This window comes from Choloepus didactylus, chromosome 5, assembly GCF_015220235.1.
Source record: "Choloepus didactylus isolate mChoDid1 chromosome 5, mChoDid1.pri, whole genome shotgun sequence".
Lineage (NCBI taxonomy): Eukaryota > Metazoa > Chordata > Mammalia > Pilosa > Megalonychidae > Choloepus > Choloepus didactylus.
Window position 1 is genome coordinate 7,106,560 of NC_051311.1, and position 17,181 is coordinate 7,123,740.

At 43.1% G+C, this 17,181-nt stretch overlaps 1 protein-coding gene across 1 annotated transcript in view; it reads right to left on the reverse strand.

Moving 5' to 3' along the window:
• Positions 1-17,181, reverse strand: part of C5H10orf67 (chromosome 5 C10orf67 homolog) — a 68,976-nt gene that overhangs the window by 32,134 nt on the left and 19,661 nt on the right. Inside the window, exons 4-5 of the mRNA XM_037837691.1 lie at positions 7,047-7,202; positions 871-1,018 (exon numbers count right to left, since the gene is read on the reverse strand). Of these exons, the coding sequence (XP_037693619.1) occupies positions 871-1,018; positions 7,047-7,202 (304 nt within the window). The remainder of the gene's footprint in view (positions 1-870; positions 1,019-7,046; positions 7,203-17,181) is intronic.

The following is a 17,181-nucleotide window of genomic DNA, read 5'->3' on the forward strand; positions in this document are numbered from 1 at the left end:
GGGCATTTCTGCTGCAGGGACCGCCAGTACAAAGAACTTTAGCAGGTGGCACTCTAGGACTCTGTAAGAACTACCAAGACCTGAAAATGCACTACGATACCACCTCGGAAGAGAAACGAAACTACACGGGCGTGGTACAGTTTTATGTTCAAGGGATACTGCAACTTACCTGATTTCTTCCAAGCTTCCCTATTATTTTTTTTTTTATTGCTACTCACTGCTTTTCATACTGCAGCTTAAGAGCAACATTATATCATCATCCTCAGTACAAAGATAACAGCAAATGGAAAAAATACATTAAAGCAATCCAACTGTGGCGATGTAAAGGCAACTGTTACCCATCAATGTTTATGGTATTTATAGTGGGGGTTGAGAGTGTACAAATGAAAATCTGTATGTAAATTTGTATCAGAAATGAAAGGTAATTAAGTAGCAAGCAGTACCATATTTTTCTGAAAGGCTGTTTCCCCACAAAGCATATCCCAACATGCATATTCATATTTAAATATGACAAATTTTCATAAGCATATGAAACAGAAATCAGCAAAAGTTTTTATCCATGTATAAGATTTCTAAATGAAGTAGAATACTGAATAGAACATTTTTATAAAGGCCATTGCTTGGCTTGAAAAGAAAGCTCAGAAGTACAACCACAGATACCTCTGTCTCAGGCAAATAAACGGTGATTTATTTAACTCTTCTTAAATAAACTATCTTAAGAATCAAGGATGCCTAGCGGGTTGCTCTTTTAAATATAATTAGGCATGTAGAGAACCAAACACACATGCAACATTTGGGGAAAAACACATTTATGAATTTTATGACACGTCTAATGCATAGATTTTCTCAAAACCGACTTGAAAATGTTACCTAAGACTGAATTTTCTTTCAGACTGAACTGCAGTTCTTCCTCGAGCTCTGAAATGACTTGAAGCAGCCTCTCGTTTTCCACTTTGTATTCCAAATTTTCCTTTTCTGGGGTTGTTTTTGAAGAGCTGGCCTCTCTGCCAAAGGATTCCTGAAAGACAGGGAATTCCATATTCCTAAGCAGGGAGCCAAGGATTTGAATACGCGGCACAAAGACAATACAGATGCAGAAGAGCTATGATATAATTTTCTGAATTCTATTACACACTTATAATATGAATAGCAAAAAGGAAAGGGGCTAAACAGAGCTTTGCTGGAAGAAAGGCTGCAGAACGTTATGTACAAAGACCACAGCCCATGGGGACATTTTATTGACAGGAATAATGCATATCATACTGTTCGCCTGCCCTCATCATCGAGGTCAATTCTTTACGGAGGCTGCGTCCGGGCAGGCAGCTGGGGCCCTCCACCCACACTTCCCTCTGTGTGTGTCTGCAGCGCCGTCGGCCCGTAACCAGGCAGGCTGGGGGACCGTGGACGGGCAGCACCGGGGGGTGTCAGAGTGCACGGCCGAGGAGGGGGGCTCCGTGCCTTTGTGGCTCTCCCAGCATTAGCTGTGAGCGCTGCCAATGTCAAGAGACACACATCACATGTCAAAGTGGTGGCGTTTCCAGGCTGGGAGCCGTATGGCGTCCATCGGGCACACGGATATCCACGCAGTTGGTTTTCTGCTTGGTGCAGGAACCACCCAGTGGCAATTCATATTCGCGACATTAACATGGCTTTGCATGCCTGTCACACTTGCGCTGTGCAGCCGTTTAATGCTATTGAGGACTTCGGTTTAAATCTCTATGCAAACAGCGATTACCTTGTAAGAAGGTTGCAGGATAACGTACAACAAAAGACTTTAAAGTTATAGTTTTAGGAAAGCAAACTCATTTACATTTTTATTATGTGCGTCTTTTGTTTAAATCTTGCCACGTCCATTATGGTGGGGGCTTTTTCTTACGCAATTGAAGCTTATTGGGACAGCCACTCTTTTTTCTTCTTCTTCTGCTTGTCTGTTTCAAAGCCATTGAAAACATCTGAATATACTCCCTTATGGCTGTCTAGATTTTACTGCCACACATTAAAAAAAAAAAAAAAAAGATGTAATGGATTGTGGAAGCTGGTGCAGAATTTTATACTTCAACCGTGGTAAGATATTAAACTGATTATGCAGAATCAAAATATTAAAGAGTTAAAACTCATTCTATAATTGGGCTAAAAGAGTTAGAAGGCTCTATACAGCTTGCTTCAAAATTATCATCAGCACTAGAAATACTTTTGGCTATTAATCTTCAGATAATTATAACCTACTCTTTTGATAGTTTCTGTGACTGCAAATAAGAATAAAATCTCCCCTAAACAACAAGAACAAACAAACAAACAAACATGCTTCCCAATTTTCTGATTTCCAATTGGAATTGTATTTTTACCCACATTTAGGGCTATCAGGAAGTAAGCTACTAAAATGTTCCCCTCTGTGATCACAGTGGTTTGAACGGAAAATAAGTAGCTAAAATGTTGTGTGCTACAATAATAAAACCTTAGAAAATAAGCAACTTACTAATGTAGTTGGTTATATCACAGTTAATATTTAAATCAATTTTACTAAATTTTGCATTAAGCTCGACTACAAATCTTCATGACTTTGATTCGCCACTTCAATTGAATTATTTGAGCCCAATTCATTCATAACCAATCAGAACTGACGAATCTAGTAAGTAGTTAATAATTGAAACTGTTTTTCTTGATAAAGGAAGAATCCCAGTCATTTATTTCTTCTAAAGCATTGTTCAATTTGAGACCATCACAGAGTATAATTATAGACTAAAAAGCCTTAAAAGAAATACTGGCATCACTAGACTTACGTTTACCTTTCTTAACAGTGGTAGAATATGAGTATCCATAGCGGATGACATGGCCACCAATTATCATAAACCAAACAGGAACTATTTGAATTAACCAGGTGAAGTGTAAAATCTGTAAGTGGTAGCAACTAATATCTAAACACATCTTCCAAAAAAATCTCCATGTACGAAAGCATCAAACAAGGAAAGCACGCTGAACTCAAGGGTTTATCTCTCCCCCACAGCAGACTACCTCCCTGCTCTTGGAAAGTTAACCCTTAGCTCTGGCCCCACCGTCTGTCAGCTGCAGGAATTGCAAGTAATTAGCTATTCAGATTCCCACAGCAATGAGGACACTCATTAGCAAAATGAACAAAGGGACAGTTCTGCAGCTCCCATCATCTGTTACACTCTGAGCAGCAGGTTTTGTGGTGGTGTCCCTCCCACCATCTGCCCACGGCCCTCGTTTCGGTTTGCTTAAACCACGAGGTTTCTTGAAAATAAGCTGCATTAGTAAAACAAGGCTAAGAAGGAAGGAGATCATTAAAAGGCGGTTAGCTGGGATGCAGCTATTTAAAGCCACATTATACTCCAAGAGAGATGGCGTGGGATCTGTGATCATTCTGGAATATTAAATGTATAACAGAACTTGCCAACATAAAGTTTTCCTATCATACTGGGAAAATTTGTGCCACGTCAGGCAGCTTCCCTAAATAATAACTGTTCCTTGTCAATTAAAAACAGAATTTAGTAAATTGGTTTATGTACTCTTTCTCTTGTGACTCTCCACAAAATGTGCAGAACAAACTGGGTTCCCAAGCTTCAGAATCCCCAAGTGAATCTTGAAAGAAGCATTCCTGAAAGCAGGTGAGCCTTGCTACTCAAACTGAGGTCCGTGGACCAGGGGCCTGAGCACCCCCTGTGAGCTTGCTGGAAATGCAGAATCTCAGGCCCTGTCCCAGGCCTGCTCTGCCAGGCTCTGCAGCCTAGCAAGACCCCCAGGTGGGGTAAGTCTGAGAAATACTGGTTTAGGTATGTGCCCTCTTAGCAGCTTCCCTTATGCGAGTTCTGGTACCATGACTCTGCAGCCTCCACGTACTTCTCAATTCGATCCTGGCGATGGAATAGGGTTCTGCTGTTTGCTGCGCCCACGACAACTCCAGAGGGAAGAGCAGGTGCTTTCCCAATGAGTGACAAGCGGCAAAGTGGCTCCCTGGGGCCACGGGGCCCTGCAGAGCTGATGTCCTTGAATGACAGCTCTGTTTCAGAGTTGTCAGCAACAAGCAGACATGCTCACCCATGGAGGGCGGGTGCCCGATGGCTGCAAGGCTCCTCCATGTTGGGGTGAGAAAGACGCCACAAAAAGTCTATTCAAAATGAATGCTCCACTTGAAATTAAAATACACACACACACACACACAGAGACATCTGTACCTTGACAGGCTTAGCTCCTTCATATTCTCCAAAGGATTTATTGGCATAAAGCACGAACCTGATAATTACAGTGTTATGCAGTTAGTTCACATTGGTTTCCCACAGAATAAAACCTGAAAGGCTCATCCCCTTTAATGAAGTCACTCTGGGAAAACGCAACACAAAGCACGTTCTGATCTGGACCTGACGCTTCAGTAACTCGAAGAGCTTCTTTTTCTGATTTCCATGTTGTCATAAATGCATTTTAAACCAGCTGCTTATTTAACTACATTAGACTTTCCTGTTCCTGTTGCATTCTTGCCAGATATCTCGCAAAGGCAGCCTCAGAAAAGTACGATTTCTTATGAGCTGTAAGTCATTTTTGCAATTCGACTATTGATGAGAACAGTGTCTTCCTATTGCTTAATTTATTTAAAGTTTTTTTCAATGTATTTTCATTGCTACTTTGTAATTTTCAAATTGTTTCTCTAAACGCTGTGTTCCCAATCTAGTTTCAGCACTGAGTGTGTCAGTCCTGTACAGTACAGTACAGTACCATGTGCTCCCACTAGAGGGGGCAGTTGGGCAAGTTGAACTTTCAAATCAAAAAAGCAGCTACATCATCTAGAACTTCAGGGGTCTTCTTAGAGAACTAGAAAACATATTTTCCATAGGTTTATTTTGTCTAATTCTTGATCTCCTTTTGTGGTGCCCATGCCTGTGCTCTTGAAATGTACACCATCCAGGTTCTGCATTGTCTTTGGTCAAGATGAGAGACCCGTATTTTCTTGGGGTCCCCAGAAGTGGGAAAAACCTATGCACCCAGCTAATCTGAAGGTGCTCGCCTTCCTCAGATCTGAGGAAGAAGGTTGTTTACAGAACCTCTATGTGGGCTCCTTGGGGACAAGGGCCTCTGGGTGCCACCCCAGGGCTTACACATGAGTGGGGCGTGGGGGGTGGGGGCACTTACTGTCCCCCTCACAAAGCGCCTGCCACAGACAGATCAATTGGTGGAGAACACTCAGAGGTGCAAGCACGTCAAGAAGGGTCTCATGCGTTGGTGGCAGGAGCTCAGTTCAGACTGCTTTCTAGAGCCAAGAGATCTGTGTTCGGTCCATTTCCTAGATCGAAATCCAGATGGTCCTTAGAACTTGTGCTTTCCCTCATAATGATAACTAGAATTTATATGCTGATTTTCTTCAAAGAACTCAATTCATCAGGTATCCTTTTCATAGCCCTGCACCTTGGTTAGGCAGCTCTCACTTTGCATCTCACAAGTGGGAACAAATGAATCAAAACAACATTTCTTTGCCTCATCTCTGGAGAATGTCTTTGACCAAAGCAGGGTTACAAGCCAAAGCTATGATTTTTTTTTTTTGCCTTTATTTATTGAACTGGGTTCTCCAAAATAAAAGAGTAGATGTAGATACCCAGAAAAACATTAAAGAAAATAAAAACAAAAATTGGATTTTTGCAATCAGAACATATAAAAAGAATTAATCAATTTTATTAGATATATGTTAGTGATACTGAAAATTATGTGGCTTAGAAAATGCTGGATTTTTTTTTTTGAACATGAAGAATTCTAATAGATTAACAAAGCAAACACTCCTTCACAATTTAGTAAACAAGCTCCTTGTCTCTCTAGTAAACAACTCTTTGTCTCATATAACCTTGCAGTTTTGAATAAGAATTGTGGTTTGGGATTGAGCATTGCATTTAAAAGCAACATTTTGATGTTGTAACTTCCCAGACTTTCTCTGTGCCTATCTATATATGCTCATGTCAGTATTTATATGCATATATAAATAATGCATATACATAAACATATATACAAATATAAACATATATGTATGCACATATGTATACAGAATTATGCATATACATATACATAAACATGAATACACAAACATGTATACATAAACATGTATCAATACATCAGTAAATTATTATAATCTGTACATTATTATAATATACTTATACATCGTATATGCATCTTAATTACCACCTTGAATTCTTACTGTTGGAGTTAAAGCTCCACCTCCTGATGGGACATACCCCATCGTTGCCCTCCTCTCTGGAGCCCCTTGGAAGTGCCTCCAACACCCCACTCCTGCTTCCTGACCTGGAATCCGGGCTGGGACAGTGGGAACGATGCCAAGGGTGAAGCATCCGCTACTTGATGTTCAATAGGTTTTTATTACCCTGGGCCCCAGCATCTCCACTAGTGTCCCCTCATCAATCCATCAACTCTTCTTAGAGCAATCCGTTGGTCTGCTCTGAGATTCGCCCTCAGGGCCCACACCTTCCACACCTTCCAGAACCCTTAGGGTTCCCCCTCCTGGCAGGTCAGGCTCTCGTCCCTCTCTCCTCTGCTCCCACCCACATCCGTCCCTCATCTAACCGGTAAAGCAGCTCCGGGACCCCGGCATCAGGGGGAGCTGGGAGAAAGGAGTTTTCCTTCTTGACATTTCGACCTGAAGTTCATCCTGTTCCAAGCTGGCTTCTGGGGAGCCTCTGACTTGGGGAAATGAGCGCTTCATCCTTCAAACGATCTGGCAGTCTTCAGCATTAAAAACAAACAAATTCCTGTGTTCTTTGCAACTGGGAAAACTTTTGCAGTGGAAGGCAGACTATTTTATTTTCACTGCAAATTTAAAATTGGGAACCGCTAAAATGTTCCTACTTGTAACTATTATGGGTTTTCTAGAATCTGCCAGCAAGTGGAAAAGGGTTGGACTGGCTTTTGCTTTGGGGGGTAGAGATGTCCAAGATGAACCTATTGAATTTCCTTTATTCCTAACCCCAGCTTTTAGCTCATTATCAATTTATTTACAGATGCTAAAATTAACTATTCTTTGTCTTGAAACTTACAAATTTTTGAAAGCCAAAATCTTCATATTGGTCTAGCTCATCTTTTAATTCCTTAATAATTTCTTCTCTCTCCTTCAGCTTTCTTAATAAAACATTAATTCTGACAGATGTTGAGTCCTGCATAGAAGCCGTCTCTTCTTCCACCTCAAAGAATTGCTGGGGAGAGAAAAGCAATAAAAATCAGACACTAAGCTAGTGGCACCAGAAACCATTTAGTGTGTCATCTAAGCTGTTGTCTCCTAAAATTATTTTTATTTTTTTAACATGCACATAATTTTTGGTAAATAACATTTATATTAGAAGATATTCTAAAATATCAGGCAATCTAAAATGGTATTATCCCATAAAACACAAAGCATGATATATTCATCTAACTGTATCAGCCATGCAAATAAGAATAATAGTAAACCCTAATGGCAAATTCACATCATCATTAGTGAATGTCCCATTTCAATCTCCCTCCAGATGGGAAGACAGTAAAATACTGAATATGTAAAAAAGATGTAAATGTCAATGGTCCCTTAATCCTGTCAATGGTTTGGGATAGAGCTGGTGGGAAAAAAAGTCCTTAGGTATGTCCATCTTCTGTCATTCCTTGGAAGAATGGTATCTCAAACCCCAAACAGTTACACAGAATGGCAGTGCACTAATGTCGAAGAATTGTCCACCTAAAGGGGTGAAAATGATTTTTATGTCATATGTATCTTACCACAATTAAAATAAATAATTGTTTTTAAAAATAACCAAACAAGTAACAAATGCCTTAGAAGTGGATGAGGCTACTTATTTCCAGCATATAAAAATCTCATTTTCAATGCTGACGTGCAAACCCACATTGCCCATTTTGGACTTTTCCAGGAATTCTAGAAGAATGGTTTTATTTTTGTTGTTTGTGCACTAGTAACCCATTTAGGCCATGCACACATAGGAAATACGGTAAAACCTACTATCTGCTGATATGCTTAATAGTATATTTCAAAGAGTCAGAGTTACAAAGTAAAATTGTTCTAATATATGAGGAATATGAGTAAACTGAGAAAAATAATATTATACCATATTATATACTCAAATACTATAATAACATATATATTATACTGAGGTAGAATTAAGAATTAGGCTAGGAACATAATACACACTGCACTAAAGAAAATCTCTGTATTTGACTATGCAACAGAATTAAAGAGTGAAACTAGAATGAACTATACCACATGGTCAGCTATTGAAATTTAGTGATTTTGAAGGACAGTATTGATTATGCAGATTTTATCATTTATGCTTGTCTGGGTCCCTGACTCGGACACTCTGCCAGGCTCCACCAGTGCCCGGGATGTCTGTTCCCGGGCATCCCAGGCTCGACAGGTCCCCACAGAGCACAGCGTGGTCACTGCCCCCCTAGACTCCCCCAGCGGGCCGCAGCACAACCCAGAAGCCCAGTGGTCGCTGTAAGCCCCGGCTCTCCCTCCCCGACTCACCAAATCTCCCAGATCTGCTCCAAGCCCAGCACCTCCGTCCCCGTGCCCCGCTGTCCTAGCCCTTCCTTACTCTCCTGGACGGGGCAGCAGCCTCCTAGCTGGCCTCCCTGCCTCTCCCCTGTCCCTCTGTCCAGTCTCCCCACTGCGGCCAGAGCGATAACCCTAAGATGTGGCTCTCCCCGTCTCCTGCTCGGTCAAGTCCAGCCCCTGGCCTGGTGGGCCAGAGGCTCCTCAGGACCTGGCACCCGTCTTCTGTCCTCAAGGTGGGCCTCTCGTCCGCCCCGAGGCTCCGCAGGGACACCCCCGAGGCCCAGGCCCCCGGCCTCGCCCCTGCTGCGCCCGCCCACCCGTCACGGCCCTGGAGGGGTCTGGAGACCCCCTCAGCTGCCGGGTAGCTCCAGGCCCTGGAACACGTTTCCTATGCCCTGTGCCTCCGTTTATCATCTGTAAAATGGGACTAGCAGTAATCGGCTCTGAACTGTGTGAGAATCAAATAGGATAATGCAGGCAGTTTGTTCCACAGCGCAGCCAGCCCCCAGCGAGTGTGAAATCTCAGCATTTACCGCCGTTGTCACCGTGTCATTCAAGCCCGGATCCAGGGGCTCGGGGAGCCGGCACCCCTGCCCCACCTTCTGCTGCTGTGTTCTCCCTACATCATGCAAACACACTTCTGGGGTCACTTTGCTATTTGCACACTAATTTTTATGCTCAGAGTATGCTGGATTTCTTTTACTCTTAAACAAAAAAACAAAAAACAAAAAAAACAAGATAAAGGTTTCACATCAGCCAGAGAAGAGTGCCCTAAACAGGGAGCCATGAGAGGGTGGGGGGCCTTTCGGGTGGCCACGGCCAGCCTCACGTCCTGGGGGACAACCCCCAGAGCCCCCTCCGGGGAACTAACCTAACCCCCGCAGGACGCCCGGGGCTGGACTCTGCGTGGGAAGGGCCGCCAGGCTCGGGAAGGAGAAAAGCTCTGGACATTCTGCAGAGCAACGGCCAGGCCAAAGCACAACGGCGGCTTCTCTCCTCACCTCCGGGGATGTTTCCGAGGCTCTTCTAGTGTTTCTGGAGCCGGCAGGACTCAGGAGGAGAGAAGCAGGAGGCAGGTTTCTTGGTTCTCTCCACCACCCCTGCAGATTTGCCCTCTGGCCTCTGGTCTTGTTTCTCTTCTCTTAGAACCTTCAGGAAACTGTCATGGCTTTTTTTTTTTAATTATTTTTTAACTTAGATGACAACGCAACAATAACAACAAAAGAGAAAGTTAGAAAGAGCCATCGTAAAAACAGTAATACAGTGACACCAGCGCGTTCTGTTCTCCTGGTTCCGGCTGCTGGCTGCCCTCAGACTTGGCGGCTGTGGCGGAGGAGAGGGGTGGGACTGGCTTGTTTTCCTTTCTGCAATTTGACATCACCCAGCAGTCAGGGCTGGAGGAGAGGGACAGACACACAGCCTTGGGCTCTGCGATGAGAACTCCCCTCCCTGCCCACTGAGGGGCCAGCTCGGCGTCCTGCTGCCCCCACGCTGTCCGCTGGCCAGGCTCTCCTCTCCCCAAGCGCTCGGGCGGCCTGCGTTCCTTGGAGGTGGGTGAAGGGCCCGTGCTGGCTTCTCGGGCGGTCATGGCACACCCTGCCCAGGTGGCGAAGCACCGCCCTTTCAAAGGTGGGGGGCTCTGCCCAGGATTTTGTCCTCCACCTTCAGGATCCAGATGAAACTGAGATGCCAAGAGTCTCGTTTTAGCATCCCATTATAGGAAGGTTTACTAAAAACCTTATTAAACTCCGCCTTGCAATCCCAATCGAGCCACATGAGCTCCTCTCCTTCACTGACGCGCTATCGGTCAATTGAAGTGAAGAGGGCAGAACGGCGCCCAGGTCTTACGTCTGCTCAGCTGCACAGCTCACGGATCAGACACACAACACAGAGGCCAGCTTGTCTCCGCAGCAATGCCCAAGAAGTCCTCCTGCTGGTCAAGGAAGATTTTTTTTTTAAATTTCTATAGTCTTGATATCGATCAAAAGTGGGGGGTTCTCTGACCAACATGCTCAAATGACCAATTCCTAAGACAACTTTCAGACAAGTTTCAGGGTTTCAGAGAGAGAAAGGGTTTACTGCTAGGTGCAAAGCAGGAGATCAGATGGCCTCTCAGCCTAAAAATCTGCTTCCGCAAACTGCAGTGACTCTGAGGGTTTTATAGTTTCAAAAGATGGGCAGGTTTTAGGATAATGCACAATGGCTCCAGATGACAAGTTAGAGGTGATCTAATTATTGAGCATGTGCAGGCTGATTACATGCTTAGTCACAGAACTTATGTAAGAATATGGTGGCCTTACTATAGTGATGGGTGTGATTTTTAGTATTATAATGAGGTATAGGTCACATATAGGTTAAAGTCTAAGCTACTGCACATGTCAGGCGGGCCCATTTTGGTTAGATCCAGCTCCGTCTAGCAAGACAGCTTGGGATTTGGGGTGGGTTAGTTCTGAGCTGACCCAAGGCCCTTCATTAATAAACATTAAGGGCTGTCTTTAGTGATCGTCAGACTCTAAAGTTGAAAAACAGGAAAAGGGGGTACAAGGGAGGGTCAGTCACAAGGTTTTTACAATCACAAGACAAAGGCTACATGGTTATACAATCATTATCAGAGATCAAGGCAGCTGGATTACAGCTTAGCAATTTCAAATGTTTCCTTCCATCTAATATACTAGAAAGTAAAAAGAAATATCTGTATAATCATTCAGTAATCATAATCATTTGTTAAATCCTAACTTCTTGGTTACACCTTCAGTTTGGGAAAGGAACTTGAAATTGCCTGTACACCTTGGGTTGCCAAATGGCTCCTGGCAAAGGAGACACACGAGGTGGACACTCCACGCTGATGCTGTCAGATGCAGGGATGCACAGCGTGGAGAGGAGACTTACAGGGAAAAGCACAAGAGAAAGAGGCCTAAGCACTGGCCAATCAATATCTGACAAGTTCCAATAAGCTGCTAGAACAGAGCTCACCGAGCAACTGCCATGTCCCTTCTTGTTTTGCACGATAAATTCCCAGTGCCCCCCCGACCGCTCTGGAACATCTGCCTTTGCCTGGTGTTGCCCAGTTGGTGAATTGTTACACTGTTAATAAAGTGCTCTTCTTTCTACTTGCATCTGACAGGCTGCTCCTCTTCCTGAAGCCTCAGAGCCCACGGAGCCTGTTAGCAAGGCCTGAGCCACACGGCACCGGGCTCTTCCGGTTGAGCAGGGATAACACCCAGTCCCCCTCCATTCCCCTACTCAGGGCTGAGGGGTGGGCTCTGCCCCCTGGGGCTTCTAGAGGGCCCCTGGTGAATCCAGGCAGAGCTGTGCTGGGGCACACAAAACCCCCTCAGACTGAGATCCCCTCTGTTTCATCCCTTCTGACTCACTGTTTCTCAAGTTCATCTCTGATTCTCAAAGCCTCCCCATGAGCTGTGGACCCCTGATATCTTGTTAACCCTTTTCTGCCTCACTTCTTTGATGCAATTTTGGCCCTCTCCATAGACACATGTCCTATATCTGCCTTCCTGCCCCAGACACCAAGACTGAACTTTCATTACATTTCTACTTGCCTGTCCAGTTGGAGCTCCTCCCAACCCACTGCTCCAACAAGGGATGGATTCTATGAACTATTTCAAATAAAAAGCCATGATTATATTTAATGGTGAAGTACCAGGGGGATTCCCACCAAATTCAGGAATGATATAAGAATGATCACCATCTTGATTATTATTTAATATTATTCTACAACTTGAGTCACAAGTAAAAAAAGATACACATTTGAGACATAGGGCTACGAAAAGGACCATTATTGGATTAAAATTTAATCTGATAATTCCAGATTTGGAAGTCAATCAGCAAAGTGGTTGGATACAGAATTTATAAAAATCAATGGCTTCACATCAAAAACATCAGGCTAAGTAAAAGAGGTCCATCACAAAAGATCACATATTGCATGACCTCAGTTATACAAAACATCGGAATAGGCAAATCCATAGAGACAGAAAATAGATTAGTGGCTGCCGGGGACTGGAGTGGGGGAGGAGGCACAGAAAGTGGGGAGAGAGGAGTGATGGCTATGAAAGGCGCAAAGTTGCTATTAGGTAGGATGAAAGTGTTTTAAAATTAAATTATAGTTGTTATGGGTTGCACTGTGTCCCCCGAAAAAACATGGCCAAGTCCTAACCCCGGTCCCACGAGTGTGGCCTCAGTTGGAAATTGGGACTTTGGAGATGTGGTTGGCTGAGAGGAGGTCAGCCTGGGTTAGGGTGGGCCCGCGTCCAGTGGAACTGGTGTCTTGTTTATATGAAGGGGAAATTCTGACACAGACAGACAGACAGACCCAGGGGAGACCGACAGGGAAGAAGGAGCAGCTGCATCTGGAAGCCTGGGATGCCCAGGAGTGGGGCGCTACTGGAAGCCGGGAACAGGCAGGAAGTTCTCCCCTAGAGCCGTCAGAGGGGGTCCCCCTGCCCACAGCCTGATTTGGGGCTTCTGGTCTTTCAGACGTCTAGAACTGGAAGACAATAGATTTCTGTTGTTTCAAGCCACTTAGTCTGTGGTCATTTGACACAGCAGCCCTAGGAAACACAGACAATGGCGACAGTTGCACAGCTCTGTAAACACACTTCAACCATTGAGTCATAAGCTTTAAATGGGTGAGCTCCATGACAAGTAAATCATATCTCAATAAAGTTGTAAAAAAGTCAATGGTTTCATCATATGCCAATGAGAGACTTTTCCAAATGTGGTAAAAGAGATTTCATTTTCTAAAGAAATAAAATACAATACCTGGAAGCAAGTTGATTGTATCAAGAAAGGTATATAATTTACAAAAATAAAATTACAAAACTTTATGAAGATATGAAATAAAGCATAAATGAATCAAGAAACAGATAATGTTCTTGAGTACAAAGACTGAATATTATAAAGACACTGCTTTCCTCATGAAAAGTATTCATGAATACTTTTCCAATAAACCCATTTCAATAAAAATTCCAAAGAAGGCTTTTTGGGGTAGAAGCAAAGAAGTAAGCAAAGCTATTTTAAAGTATATCTGCAAGACTAAAAAAAAACAAGGAAAATTTGAGAAAGAGGACTAATGAAGAAAGGACCCAAACTTACCAGGTATTGAAACATGTTTAATGTTAAAAATGTTTAATACATGGAATAGCTAGAAGTAAATACCTGAAACTACCAAACTCCAACCCAGCAGTCTGGACTCCTGAAGACAATTATATAATAATGTAGATTACAAGGGGTGACAGTGTGATTGTGAAGACCTTGTGGATCACACCCCTTTTATCTAGTGTATGGATGAGTGGAGGAATGGGGATAAAAACTAAAGGACAAATGGGGTGGGATGGGGGGATGATTTGGGTGTTCTTTTTTCACTTTTATTTTTCATTCTTGTTCTGGTTCTTTCTGATGTAAGGAAAATGTTCAGAGATAGATTGTGGTGATGAACGCATAACTATGTTATCATACTGTGGACAGCGGATTGTATACCATGGATGATTGTATGGTGTGTGAATGTATTTCAATAAAACTGAATGTAATAAAAAAAAATGTTTAAACCAAAAAGTGACATAGAGCCACAACAGAACACAGATATCTTGAAATAAACCTTATTGTAGATGTAGGATGAGGGAAGCATTACAAATCAATGGAAAAGGAAACCAATATTCAATGTTGGAATGACTGGTAGTGATTTGAAAGCCAGTGCGGGTTTCCCAGACTTTCACCCCTCCAGCCTTTCTAAGAGTTCTGTAAGTGCCTAAATCTCTATATTAAATCTCTATCTGTTTGAAATACCTAATTTCTCTTTTCTTACCTGAATCCTGACTGATACATTTCCAAAATAAAAAATAGCTAAATCAGGCATACTTTAAAAAATATTTGCTTTGCCTGCAAAAAAGGGTACTACAGTATCACATGAGATACTGCTTTAAAAGTAAAATAGATTTAGAAACTTGCTCCCCAGCTGAAGAAAAAGTGCCGGTTTCTCTAGCGCGTCTCCAGAGGGCAGCCGAGAGCCATTTGCACTTGCTTTTCTGAGACCGAAGTCGTGTCTTGGGCAGTTTTTTCCAGCACCTTCTCTCTGATCTTTCCTGTGGCTGAGCTTTAACGAACTGGGCGGCAGGGCCAGGAAGGCCGCCTGGGGTCATGGGGCAAAGCAATGCCAAGAAGTCAAGATTCAGATAATGACTTTTCTATCATTAAAACAATCATTTAATCAGATAAGCCAACAAACCACAATCATTACCCTGCTGGTTTAGCAATATTTAACCACCACATACTTCCGAAACACAAATGCCTATAAAGATGAATGCTTTCAGGGATTTCTGCTACTGGAAGTATAAACATATAAATAAAGAATGACATTAGATGTGATTAGTGAAGATGAGGTCCTATGAATTAGGCGGGGCCCTGGATCCAGGGTGACTAGTCCCTACAAGAAGAGGGATTTGGAGCCCGTCGAGACGGAGAATGACCTTTGAGGGTGCAGGTGGAGATGGAGCTGTGCTCCACGGCCAAGGAGCACCCGGCCACCAGGAGCCTGACAGGCCAGGAGGGACGTTTCCCTACAGGCTCCAGAGGGAGCAGGGCCCTGCCAACACCTTGGTTTCAGATTTCTGGTCTCTAGAACAGTGAGAGAATAAATTTCTTGCTCCTGTTTGCTAATGCTGCCATTTGCAAAATACGAAGAAATGGATTGGCTTTTATAAAGGGGGTTTATCTGGTTACAAATTTACAGTCTTACGGCCATAAAGTGTCCAAGGTAAGGCATCAAAAATAGGGTACTGTCATTGGAGAAAGGCCATTGGCATCCAGAAAACCTCTGTTAGCTGGGAAGGCACGTGGCTGATGTCTGCTTGCTCCCAGGTTGCATTTCAAAATGGCATTCGCCAAAATGTCTCTGTATCAGTCTGTTGGGGCAAACTCTGGGCTAGTATCTCCAAAGCGTCAGCAACACTCTGCTTTCAACGGCCATCTTCAAAATGTGTCTCTCAGCTGCAGCTCCTCTTCAAAATGTCACTCTCAGTTCCTCCAGTGATCCAATTAACACCCACCCTGAATGGGTTGAGGTAACACCTCCATGGAAATTATCCAATCAAACATTTCACTCAAAGCTGATTGAGTTGCATCTCCAAGGAAACAATCAAAGGATTCCAATCTAATCAACACTAATACATTGGCCTCCACAAGATTGCATCAAAGATAATGGCGTTTTGGGGGCCATAATACATCCAAACTGGCACATTTCTGGTTTTTTTTTAAGCGGCATTAATTTCTTTAGCCATATTTTTTGAGCATTTGATATGCACTAGAAGTATATTGGTGTCCCAGAAATAACTGAAGGCAAAGAAGACCATAAAAGCATGTTCTAAAAAAAATCATGGAACTCTGACTTTCCCTCCCGCTGTAAACAAAAAAATTCTGAATAGAGGAACTGCATCAATAAGCTGACAAGAATGTAAGGAACAATTAGACCAAAACTTAAGAGAATGCAGAGACCCAGGGGGGAGGACGGGGCTGCCTTCACGCGCGAGCTCTCTGCACCTGAGCTTCAGGTTGTGCCTCTCTATGGGGCAGGAGCAAAGGCAATGACAGGGCCTCCCCAGAGTGGGGTTCTAAGTAACAGAGACTGCCCATTAGAGTTGGGGTGCAAAGGGCCACACCTTCGGGGTAAGAAAAGTTGAGACAGCCACCCCAAACCCTGCCGCCCTGGCTCACCCCACTGCAAACGAAACTGCTTCCTGCCTGGAAACTTGGGTCTAAGTCTGGGGAAGGAAAAGGAAAATCCCTTCTGAGAATTCACAGCCACCAGATGGTCCACACCAAGCTGTGGGACTCGAGTCCTTACTGACTGGGTCTGAAATTCTGCACGCTGAGGCTGGGTGGAAGTGGCTGCCCACCCGGGAGCCTGCAGGGCAATCACACACCTTCTCTACAGGGACCCACTTCTATTCCAGGCCCCAAGAATTCCCAGTGATGAGCTGCAAAGAAATGTGAGTTCATAGTCAGAAACCAGAAACCTGACAGCAAACGACATACCGTGTGTGAGAAGATGAACACTCATCAGACCTGTGAAGATGGAAGATTTGGAAATTGTGAAACAGAACAGAAATCAAGTAAACTTAAATATATTTACAGAAATAATGCGCAAAGAACAAAAGCCATAAAAACAACCAGGTGAAAATGTCAACTAGATATAAAAAAAGTAATGTGATATTTGAAAATTGAACAAAAATGGATAAAATAGTAATAATATTCTAGGGTTAAAATACAGGATTAAAATACATGAGAACAGTAAAATGTATATTATTAAGTCCTTATTCCAACAAATTTTTGAGCCTAAGTAAATGGACAAGGTCCTAACATTTCCAAATGTTCAATGTAGAAATCTTTCCATTTTTACACAAATGCTTCCAGACAACTAATTTTGTGAATTTGATTTAATTTTGGAAGCCTGATGTCCAACAAGGACAGTATAAGAAAAATGAGGTCAATCCCACTTACAAACATAGAATAAAATTAACCTAAGCAAAATATCAACACACTAAATGAAGCAATAAGTGAAAAAAAAATACGAACAAATGATCACATTGGGCTTATACAAGGACAGTAAGTTTGGTTTAACATTA